Genomic DNA, 12,210 nt, shown 5'->3' with positions numbered 1-12,210 from the left:
CTTATGTCCTTTCTCCAGCACCTGCTGGAGCACCAAAGCTTCTCTTTACTTTGCTCCCTGCATTGAAAAGGATGGCAGAGACCGGCCGCAAGGCCCTTGTATTGCAAGGAGTGTTGTGGAGGATGCTCTGTGCCCAGCTTAGTGAGCAATACAGAAGGTGCCCAGTACCAGTTTGACACATTTGCTGTCCCCGGTGCACCTTCTTACACTGCAAACCTCAAGAGCTGTGTCTCAGCCGATCAGCACGACCAAACGGTGAGCAGAACAGCGACTGCTGTGTCCATTGCTGGTGCTGCCTAGAACATGTCCTTTCATTTGATGCAAGCAACACGGGTATGAATCAGCACAAATGCTTCTTTGGCTCAAAGCTCCGATGCTATCAGAGTTCGAAAATGAAGAAGGAAAGTCACAACAGCTGTGTACTACTTATCTTTGAAAGACTGGCTGCTAATAATTCAGGTGGCTTGTTAAATTTCACTTGGTGGTGGTCTACAAAAAGGCTGTATGCCTCGTCTCTGGTGCCATTAATACTTTGGGTTCCAATTAAATTTTACTCTGTGCTGACCTGCTTGCTCATATATATATATATAATTTTTAAAAAATAATTTACATTTTAAAATATTCACTTAGATTTTAAAACAATTACTTCCCTTCTTCTCTTTCCATGGTTCATTGTGCAGACAATACATCCCTGCATATTTTATATGAACTAAACCATTCGGTAATCCATTGTTACACCATCAAAACTTGTTTTCAATGTTTAATTTATCTTAATGCTACCATTTATCTTAATGCGTTAACTTTTGCACTGCTGCAATCTGCTGGAAGGGATGCGGGTGGCGCTGTGGGTTAAACCACAGAGCCTAGGACTTGTCGATCAGAAGGTCGGCGATTCAGATCTCCCGACAGGGTGAGCTCCCGTTGCTCGGTCCCTGTTCCTGCCAACCTAGCAGTTCAAAAGCATGTCAAAGTGCAAGTAGACAAATAGTTTCTGCTCCAGTGGGAAGGTAAATGGCATTTCCATTCGCTGCTCTGGTTCGCCAGAAGCGGCTTAGTCATGCTGGCCACATGACCCGGAAGCTGTACGCCGGCTCCCTCGGCCAATAAAGAGAGATGAGCGCCGCAACCCCAGAGTCGACCATGACTGGACCACGACAGGGATCCTTTTACCCTTTATTTTTAATCTGCTGGAGAAATCTGCTCCTCTTAGAGGTAGAGACGGCAGTGCAATACAAAAGTCACAGTTTCCACATGTGTATGGATACAGATGTTTGAATCCCGTCCTTCTCAAGCTGATCTGTGTATTCGCTATCCCAACCCGTTACATTCAGTACAGATTTTTCAGTAGCTAAGAAAATGAAAGGTTAGCTTCAGCTACTCAAAAAAGGCATGGTTTTATTAGTAGATAGAAATCCTTCTGTTACTCACAGGGTATATGAAATTAACAATTTGTAACACTTCAATCTTTTATTAAACTGTTTACAAAAATAGCAAACATTTCTGTCTTTACAACGCTATCCAACACACTATCCCAATACGAAAGTTAAGGCCGTCAAAAGTTTCCTTCAGGCTCTCTATGTAATTGCTTTATATGTTAAAAAGTTGGAGGACAGAATTGCTTATTTACATTTCAGCTATAAATATCAAAAAAAATGGCAGGGGAATGACTCATTTGTGAGTAAGGACTCCTGGTGTGAATGTCTGTTGAAGGGAAACATATCAGAGCACCAGTTGCTTCAAGTCGGCATTTTGTGTGATGCACCTGGCAATGCAACTTACAAACTTTTTGAAAAGCTGCAGGAAGTAAGAGCATTTGAAAAGGGAGGAGTGGCATAGCTTATGTTCGCAAATAAATGGGAGCACCTTTGAAAATTAAGGCACAATATAAAATTATTCCATCTCACTGGAGTGTGTTAAACGTATAAACAAAGAAAGCAGCAGTCCCACTTTTAGGGAGTTGAGAACCTGATTTACAATTTACTTTCTGATCAGCAAGTAACCACAATCCTCAGAAGGGGAAATTTATTCAATGCACTAGTGCTAGTGGAAAAGTCTCGTGACTGCAGCACCTTGGGCGGGAAAAGCTTATATTTTACTATAGTGATCTCTACAGTGTAGTGAGAACCTCCCTTCTTGCAAAAGCACCCTCATTCATTCTCAGTGGAGTAACTCAACCTGGAACGAGTCTTGAGATCAACAACGGTAAGCCAGGAAAAGACAGGTCTCTGTCAACCAACTTATCCCAATTAAAAGACCCTATATAGTCTTAAGGGCAATAGTCATCATTCACCCTTCTAAGCTTAACGGATTAATTGCACTGCAACGGTTTGTCATTCAGGAAGCACAGAACCCGATTACGCTGTCTGAACAAGGTGCCATTGATCCTACAATGCAGCAAATAATAAACTTCAGCTGGTATCTACAATTTGATATTAAAGACTCATTCAATGATTTCCTAGTGCATTTTCAAGTTTCTTACTCAGTGTATTCACGGTCATAATATAAATTTACTTCTGCTACTCTAGAACAGAAATTCTAGAACAATTACCCTGAAAAGTGATCTGATAAGTTAAAACATTGAAGGAAGAACAAGATACACACAAGACTGAAGCCAACGGGCTCTCTGTGCCCAGCCTTAAAAACTGAATTAAACAAAACTGAAACACTGAACTTTATTCAACCTTCCAGATTGCTATCTTCCCTTCTTCCTTTCCAGAGCCGCTAAGAACGTATCTGTCCTCTGCTGAGCAAAGAGCTTTCACCGTGTCGATGTGCCCAACCAATTCTTTCTCCACTGTTTTCTTTTCCACATCAACCACATAGATCTTTCCTTTGGTTTTGCCTTGAGAAAGACCTCTGCCGCCAACCCATATCTGAAAGGCAAACACGTCCTTTTAAAACAAAATACTGTATTTCCATTGTGCATGTAAATATGCATTATTTTAATCATTTATTCCAGCAGTAACAGGAGCAGCTGCAAGAAAGGAGATGGGGGAAGACCTCAAACTGGTGACTAATAGCTAATTTATTAATACAAGTACTAGTGCCCAACTTATTTTGGCAGATGTGATCACCTTCAGGAGACACAAATATATATCTCATCTTTAATGCCTCAGCATACTTTTCTGAGATGTTTTGTTGAAACAGGGAAACAGAGAACTACATAGTAATATGGATCAACTCAACATGTTAGCTGCATAACCAAGTGAAGTTTAACATTTAGTAACCATGTCAGCTAGCATCACCGTATATTACCATACTTTTATACGGTATATTATATTACCGTACTTTTCCATGTATAAGACACCCCCTATTTTGGGGGGCTCTAATTTAAGAAAATGGGGGGAGATGGCACAGAGTTGTTGAGCTTGGGGGGTTACCCAGGGTTGTTGACCTTTTTTGGGGGGGATGCCAAAAATCGCTCACCAACACGCATCACAAAATCCGCCTCTTGACTGGCAGAAGCTGCCAATCACCCGCCCTTATTACCACAGCCCCAGCCAATCAACACCGGCCATTGATGCAATAACCATAAGACTCCCAAAAGCCGCTGACAGCCGCAGCAACAACCAATCAAACGTCCACCCTATGCACTATCCATGTATAAGATGACCCCAACTTTTAAACATAAATTTTACAGGAAAAAACCTGGTCTTATACACGGAGTAGTACGGTAATTGTTATTTAAATTAAAATAAGGTATTTGAGACAGCCCACTCCACTGTAAGTAAATTATAAATAGTTGGTAGTTATAACTAGGAAGGGGAGAGTATGGTTATCCACAGGCTGTCAGATACAAGCAAACTGAACACACCATTTTGCCTTCACTAATTATGGATGCGTCATGAAAAAGCTACGCAATGCCATTCTGGAGTCCTTGAAGGAAAAATACAAAAAAATACTTTCCAAGTGTGGCTGTTTCATTAAACAATGAGAGGACTGTAGCTTAAGAACCCTGAAACCAAATCCATGAGCCGAACCGAACTTTAGATTTGTGATGTGGCAAATCTGAGAGGAGCTTCAAAAGCAGCTTGTAATTATAGAGAGGGGAGAAGTTAATTCAATGAACCACAATTCAGTGGAGTTAGCAAGCAGCTCTTGCATAAACCTAGACGGACTTCTGTATCATAGCTGAGATCACTGAATAAGCCCCAAGAGGCAAACAGAGTTCCTTTGCATCCGATTTACCTGGTTTTTAACTTTCATCATACACGTGATCTCTGAGCAGTCTTGCAAGCTGATCTTTTGAGAGGGTGTCGAGAGATCAGTCATGTTCCAGAAATACAACTCAGTGCTCGCTGAACATGATGCCAGCACTTGCTCACTCTAAGGCAAAAGCGAAGACAAGGGCAGGAGAATACTCATATTAATGCAAAGGATTGTCTAGCACGTCTAGGTTAAGGTGGTAGTAACAAATCGACTACTGTTACATACCTCGGGGAACAACTGGAAACAGAGGAAGGGCATAGATTTCACGTTGTCTTCCATTTGTACCCTTTGCCGAATAATACCATTTGTCGAGAGGACAAGAATACAGCTCCCTATACCTTAAAACAAACATTCATAAAGCTCTTAGTAACAAAGATATCATTGTCTCATTAAAGCAGAAATGAAGATGGTGGTGCATGGATCCTTTACACTAAATAAGTAAATACAAGGCATGACCAAAAAGTAGGGTGAATTACCCCTGTACGTGATAATTGGAACTGCCGGATTCACAGAGACATGTGGGAGGTGTCTGTCTGTATCTCAGTTTCCATAGGGACATATGTCTCAGCATTTATTTGACGGCCTACGTTCATGTGGCAGCTGTTTTGTTGTTGTTTAGTCATCTTAGTCGTGTTCGACTCTCCGTGACCCCATGAACCAGAGCATGCCTTGGGAACACTCACTTTTTTCTTGGCAAAATACTGGAGTGGTTCTCCAGTTCCTTCTGCAGGTGGATCACATTTAGTCTAAACTCTTGGCCATGACCTGTCCAACCTGGGGGTTGTTTAGTAATAATAAAAATACCTTTATTGTCATTGTACAACCTGTGTACAATGAAATTAAACAAGACTCCCTCCCCAACCCCCACACACTCAATCTCTTATCAAACAACACACCACCTCGCAAGTCAATTTCGCTGTGTTATTTTCCGTTCAGCAGCCTAACAGCCCACGGATAGAAGCTATTTTTTAGCCTGTTGGTACGGCTAATTATACTTCTATATCTCCTGCCCGAGGGCAGAAGATTAAAGAGGTGATGGCCGGGGTGTGAGTCATCCCGGGAGAATTTTTCTCGCTCTCCTAAGGCAAAGATCCCTTGCGATGTTAGTAGTGCAGTGCGTTGTGATTGAAAACGGAGAAGAGAGTCAATATGAAATTCTGTTTCAAACTGGGTAAATTGGCATCGGAAACCCACGAAATGCTCACAATTGTGTACGGAGATGAAGCTGTAACCTGAAAGACAGCGGATGAGTGGTTTAAGCATTTCCGTGAAGGGAGGTGTCAGGGAACTGCCATCAGCTCAGAGGCGAGAGGGGGAAAGGCAGCTGGATTACAGAGAGCCCCCAAAGATCATGGGAAGCAGCACCTCCTCAGCGGAGGAAGGAAGCCCCGCCTCTAGTGGGGAAGAGCTGCAGGGCTTGGAGGATGAAAGGAAGAGCCAAGGCACTGTGCCTGAGCAAAGAGGGGAGGAGGGACGTCCCCCTTTACCCAAGCCTTCCCTGTGCAGTAGGTTTTCGTGCAGAGAGGGGAGGCGTCGGCTGGTGGTCAAGAAACTACTCTGCTGGGGTAAGTTTAAGGACTGCCCACTCTCAGATTCTGCTAGTGACTGAGGAAGACATGGAGTTTAGGCGTTCTGCACTGTAAATGCTTTGCACCAATAATAAAGCTTTTGAAAAGACCAGTGAGGGATCTTGCCTGTTCGCTCTCGAGCAACCACCCGATAGGCATAACAGGCGGCAAACCACTGAAGATGACCCTCAGTCTGGCAGACCGTCAACAAGCAGAACAGCGGCAAATGGCAACAGAGTTGAAGAGTTATTGATGCGGGATCAACGTTTGGCCATCTGAAGGATGGCAAAAGGATTTCATATCCCATGTGAAATAGTTCCTGAGGTTATTGAGTTGTCCCACCCTCCATATTCTCCCGATCCGGCTCCACCGAATTTCTTTCTTTTTCCAAAACTGAAATCTGCCCTGAAAAGGCACAGATTTCCCAACATTTCACATGTCCAAGCTGCTGTGACGAGGGAACTGAAAGCAGTATGAAAAGAGGACTTCTCCAGAAGTTTCCAAAAGTTCTACGAACATTGTCAATGGTGCATTGTATCAGATTTCTGTCCGATTTCTGTGACCATTCACCCAACTTTCCGGTCACACCTTGTATTTCTGTTTCTAACCTTAACACTAATATTCTTAACTATGGAATAGTTTAGCAAAAGGATATACAGTGGCACCTCGAGTTACAAACGTCTCGGTTACAAACGCTTCAGGTTACAGACTCTGCTAACCTGGAAAAGTTACCGTATTTTTCGCTCTATAGGACGCATCCAACCATGGGACGCACCTTGTTTTAGAGGGGGAGAAGAGGAAAAAAATTCTCCCCCTCTCTGCTCAGTGCCCCTTCAGCTAAGCGGCAGGAGAAATGGAGCCCCTTCCATTTCTCCTCCCGCTTCGCTGAAGGGGCGCTGCGCAGCTCCCCCTCTCTGCTGAAGCCAGGAGTCTTGCTCTCCCAGCTTCACCAAATGGAACCCGAAGCCTTCAGAGTGCAGCACGATGTCCCGCTGCGCTCCAAAGGCTTCAGGCGGCTATCCCTGAAGCCTGGAGAGCGAGGGGTCGGTGTGCACCGACCCCTCTAGCTCTCCAGGCTTCAGCAAAAGCAACACATAGCCTCCGGAGCGTGGAAGGAGCGCTCCCTCTGTGCTTCAGAGGCTTCGCGTTGCTATTGCTGAAGCCAGGGAGCCTGCATTCGCTCCATAGGACGCACACACATTTCCCCTTAATTTTTGGAGGGGGGGAAGTGTGTCCTATAGAGTGAAAAATACGGTACCTTGAGTTGAGAACTTTGCCCCTGGATGAGAACAGAAATTGTGTGCCGGCGGCACAGCGGCAACAAGAGGCCCCATTAGTGAAAGGACGCCTCTAGTTAAGAACAGTTTCAGGTTGAAAACAGACCTCCGGGACAAATTAAGTTAGTAACTAGAGCAGGGGTCTGCAACCCGCGGCTCCGGAGCCGCATGTGGCTCTTTTACACCTTTGCCGCAGCTCCGGGGCGGATACTAGCGAGGGGAGGAGGCGCATTGTGCGCCCTGACACTCCCCACTGTGGCGGGTGCTGTACTGGCTGTGACGTCGCATGGGGGCGGTGCGTGCGTTAGTCCTGACATCACCTTCCTGCCCGCTGTCAGATCGCGGCTCTGGAGATATATTTGTTTTAAATGTCGCAATGGTTTTGCGGCTCCCAGGTTTTTTTCCCTTCGGAAACAGGTCCAAGTGGCTCTTTTTGTCTTAAAGGTTGCAGACCCCTGAACTAGAGGTACCACTGTAAATGATTCACAGGAAAGAAAAGAGAACATGTTTGGGACCCTAATCTGGTTCACTGCACCTTTGGGGGGGCTCCCCCTATTTTCTGGTGCTGCCTTCTTCCTATTAAGCATTGAAGGAAAATACCAACGCTGTTAGGAAAACTCCTGTTTCTGATAGGAGTTTGTCAGGTTCATGAGCACCAGGTAAGCTCTCTTCCTAATGCAGAGAAATGCGTCTGACTAAGCACTGAAACAACACGCTTACATTTGCAGCAAGAAAGAGTCTTCCCAGAAATGAAATTTAAATTAATCAGTCCCACGGTTTCAGCTGAAGTCCGCTAAAGTTATTATAAGCATTTGGGTGACGGTCTCCAAGAAAGAGCAGGGGAAGGCTGAAGGTGGCCGATTTCTTATGAATCAAAGTCAGATATGGCTTCCCCACCCTCTTCCTTTTAAATTACATTCTTTTCAGGTAGATGAAGACACAGAAACTTACAACACCAAAGCCTGTTACTGTGGAATTTGATAGCAGTCAGAGTTTCACAGGGCAGCTGGAATCTGTGGTTCACTTTCAAAGTGCTGATGTCCCACATAATCACTGTCCCATCCACGCTGCAAGAACAGGCCTCACTGCGCATGCGAAAGGAAAGTACGTGATGTTAGGACATGTGTTACAAAAAAAATTAACAAGTCGACATAAAAATTAATACAGTGGTATCTCGGTTTTCGAACATAATCCATTCCGGAACACAGCTCGAGTTCCAAAACGTTTGAAAACCGAAGTATTTACTTACGCAAAACTCAATACGGAAGCCGTGTGGCACATTCAACTTCCAAAAAGCATTCAAAAACCTAAGCATTTACTTTCAGGTTTTCGATGTTCGAAAACCGAAACATTCAACTTCCGAGATGTTCAAAAACCGAGGTACCACTGTACTGTGGTTGAGGTAACAACATGTAATTCTATTCATGAGTCACTATCTGCCAGAGAAGTCTCTCGATCACATTCCAAGTTTTGTGGTATCTAGATTTTAGCCTCCCTTCAATGCAATGCAGAAGGAGTGAACTAAAACTTGTCCAATAACATTTCTCCTGCTTTAGGGCTGCGCTGCTGTTTATATCCGTAAAATAGCTTACTATATCCGATCTCATGAATTAGATATTGACACACACACACACACACACACACAGTACTGAGGAACCAGCTTTTGGAACTAAGACCTCGGCTCAAAACTGGACTGCTCTTATTTCAAATGTACTCATACCTCCCCAACATCCACCTGGACAAAAGGCGAAAATATGACTGGAAAATGAATTACGTACATTTTCTAGTTTCTAAGCTCATCTCTTCGCAAGGAGTTTTCTTGCTATTTTGACACACCTCATGGATTAGAAAGTTCTGCAGGTGACAGGAGAGAACCAGCCACCAGCTTTGGGAACCTTTGGACCTCCAGAAATTATTGGACTTCACCTCCCAATCAGCCACAACCAGCATGACCAGGAGTCAGGGATTTTGTAGTGCAGGACGACAAGAGGACTGCAGGCTCCCCGTCTCTGTTTTTCACTTAAAATTTATAGGTGAAATATTTCAAGTAGATACCCAGACATGCACAAGAGAACAGAAATGTTTTACAAACTGGTGCATCATCCAGCTTCTCTCGCAAAAGCCATGAATGGTTGTAGTTCCCACAGCTCTCGTGTGCAACCCTTTTACTGTGCTTCCTTTTCCTTCCCCATGAAATTCCTCATACTTGGACATTTGGCTTCATTGGGTTTGAAAAAATGAACTTCTCACTAAAATTTTCCCCACATGCTGAGCATGCACGGTTGTAAAGCTACCCCCTTGTATTCCAACAATAGTTTTCACTAAGCTTTGTTAATAATTTCTGTGTCCTCTAGGTTTGGGGGAAAATAAATTCAAAGCTGCTCTCCATTTTTCACCTAGAGGTGGGCTGAAAAGAAGAGGTCCTAAGAAACAGGGGCTCAGAAATTCCTCAAGCAACTGCTTATCAGTAGGTTCACAGTTTGGTTTTTGGCAGCATATCATAGTCCCCTTTTGAGGGAAACACTTTGAAAAAAAGAGGGTCCACCAATAGAAGTCTCTCTCTCTCTCTCTCTCTCTCTCTCTCTCTCTCTCCCCCCCCCCCCCGGTCCCTTACACTCAGGATACAATCCCAGTTGGTCTTTGAGCAAGAGAACCTGCCATACTATATATTCAGCTGACCTGGAGCTGCTATCTCCATTTTTCACAATGATGTCCACAACTTCGGAGCGATGGTCGTTCAGCTGCTTATTGCAAGACATGCTGTGGGTATTGATCAAATAAATAATGGAGTCCTGAGAACCGATCCAGACTTGGCTTTGTTCCACCATTACCATACAATTCTGCATTTGTAAGAAGAAGAAGAAATACTCAGCAAGACTATATCACTGCAACATGGAAGCTCTCAATATCACACCAAAACGTTAAATCCCTGAAAAGCCTTGATGATTCTGAAAGACACACAAATGGTTTCCAGAGGTGAAATTCCACTTAACTGTCTGTAACCTTGAGTCTCTTGGATGGGCAGTTCCCTATCCCAAACACTGTTCTCTGAGGGAGGAGAAGCATCTGTCTCTACTGAACTTAAGAAAACACCTGTACCCCTTTCTGATATATGCTGCTTAGAAACTTGAGCCTCTCAGGTCCTCCCGGCAGTATCTCTCTGCCCCCATCTCTCAGTGAAGCCCTGAAGAATTCTAAACAGTGTGTGTCAATTTCATTAGCAGCTAGCCACCAAGAAGAAAACACAGGTGGTTTTCCTTCTGCGCCATTCCCTGGATTTCCTGATACAGTATATCTGGACAGAATATATTGTCACATAAATAACAATGAAACAGAAAAACCCCCACTACAACTCAAAGCAAAAACTAAAAGGATGGAAAAGCTTAAAAAGCCAAAACGCCCATTTGCGTTTCAATACTTTTTGCTAGCAAATTAAAAATTATGCGGTACTTGCACAGTGTTGCTTACCAGTTTAGAGTTTCCTACTTTAAGATAGTGCTGTATGGACCACGTAGATGCATCGAACACGACCACCTTCCCCTCATTTAAGGCACACCATAATTTTGGGTGGGCATCCCCATGCTTTTCTGCTGGATCAAGTTGCCCTAAGCGTTGGAAGGAGAAAACAGTGACACACTTGATATAAAATACGTTTGAACCAAATACATTATCGAGCAATGTACTATCTAAGAGTATACATCTGGCTATGCCATCTTACAGATTGGGTTACTGGGGAACACTGAAGAGCAGTTGTATTTCTGATGCCTATTAACGTCTCCCTCAGCTGTTACCTTTTTCACTGTGTTTTTGTTCAAGACAGTCCCTGTATTTTACAAAGCTTAACAGAGCCAAGAATGAAGAGGATGCAGGTTTCAATCCATCAGCTTTACACGGAAGACCTGCTCTTGAACTATTTCCAACACAGGTGGTGTGTTATAAGATCCACTCTTCAGCTTAAAGTACTGGCACTTTCTAGACTGGGAGGAGCACAAAGAGAAGAAACACTTTTTCTGGTTGCATAGCGAAAATAAATTATTTTGATACTATGCTATACTACACTGAAATGCTTATATGTTCCTTTGATTGTCCTTGAATGTCATCCTTTTCTGCCGCAGCCTCTGAGAACCACTGCAGTATGGTATTCACTCCTGAACTACTCTGTCATGTGTCATTTAGCTCAGGGTTTTCCAAACTTGTGTCTTCAGCTTTTTCTTCTTTGGGCTACAAATCCCATCATCCCTAGCTAGCAGGACCAGTGGCTTACCACTGATCGGAATTGTAGTCCAAAACAACTGGAGACCCAGTTAAGGGAAATGCTGATTTAGCCTACACAGAATAGTGAGATAAATAAAGGTAAAAGGTAAAGGACCCCTGGACTGTTAAGTCCAGTCAAAGGCGACTATGGGGTTGCGGCGCTCATCTCGCTTTCAGGCCGAGGGAGCCGGTGTTTGTCCACAGACAGCTTTCCAGGTCATGTGGCCAGCATGACTAAACTGCTTCTGGCACAACAGAATACTTTGATGGAAACCAGAGCGCACAGAAACACTGTTTACCTTCCCGCCGGAGCGGTACCTATTTATCTACTTGCACTGGCATGCTTTTGAACTGCTAGGTTGGCAGGAGCTGGGACCAAGCAACAGGAGCTCACCCCGTTGCGGGGATTCGAACCTCCGACCTTCCAATTGGCAAGCCCAAGAGGCTCAGTGGTTTAGACCACAGCGCCACCTGCGTCCCTTTTTAGTGAGATAAATATTTGGCCTTGGAATGAGGATACCAGAGTTCTTATTGCCTCCTCACCTCAGCCATGTATCTCACCAGGATGCCTCTTTCTGTTATCTACCCCAACTGGTTAAGAAGCCAACATACCCCATCCCGACACACTGGGGTGCTGTAATGTCACTGAGTGCCACCAACTCCAATTGTTCCCTGACACGCACCCCTTCCAGGAATACAGTATTCCATACCTGGTGTGTAAAGTAAGACTTCTACTGCTTGTGGGAAAGTTTCCCCAGCTGACGGATTAATCTTGTGCTTGAGCGTTTCTCTTGTTGTTTTGGGGACCATCATGGGCACTGAAGAAGAGCAGACAAATACATGTTGTTGTTTTTCAAAGTTACTGTCAGGCCCAGGAGGAAAAACCCATGCAAATGCCTGAA

The 12,210-nt window shown here is 44.1% G+C and overlaps 1 protein-coding gene across 3 annotated transcripts in view; it reads right to left on the bottom strand.

The window, feature by feature from the left end:
* Nucleotides 1-1,375: 1,375 nt before the first annotated feature.
* DENND3 (DENN domain containing 3) overlaps nucleotides 1,376-12,210 on the bottom strand; it is a 49,045-nt gene continuing 38,210 nt past the window's right edge. For all 3 annotated transcript variants that reach the window (XM_082235489.1, XM_082235488.1, XM_082235487.1), the window contains 7 exons: nucleotides 12,019-12,126; nucleotides 10,523-10,659; nucleotides 9,734-9,894; nucleotides 8,006-8,139; nucleotides 4,435-4,547; nucleotides 4,189-4,326; nucleotides 1,376-2,873 (listed from right to left, as the gene is read on the bottom strand). In XM_082235489.1, coding sequence (XP_082091615.1) covers nucleotides 2,673-2,873; nucleotides 4,189-4,326; nucleotides 4,435-4,547; nucleotides 8,006-8,139; nucleotides 9,734-9,894; nucleotides 10,523-10,659; nucleotides 12,019-12,126 — 992 coding nt within the window. In that variant the 3' untranslated portion in view covers nucleotides 1,376-2,672. The remainder of the gene's footprint in view (nucleotides 2,874-4,188; nucleotides 4,327-4,434; nucleotides 4,548-8,005; nucleotides 8,140-9,733; nucleotides 9,895-10,522; nucleotides 10,660-12,018; nucleotides 12,127-12,210) is intronic.

This window comes from Podarcis vaucheri (assembly GCF_965113315.1).
Source record: "Podarcis vaucheri genome assembly, chromosome: 8".
Lineage (NCBI taxonomy): Eukaryota > Metazoa > Chordata > Lepidosauria > Squamata > Lacertidae > Podarcis > Podarcis vaucheri.
The sequence above is the reverse complement of the archived record's forward strand: the minus strand, read 5'-3'. Positions and strand labels throughout refer to the sequence as shown.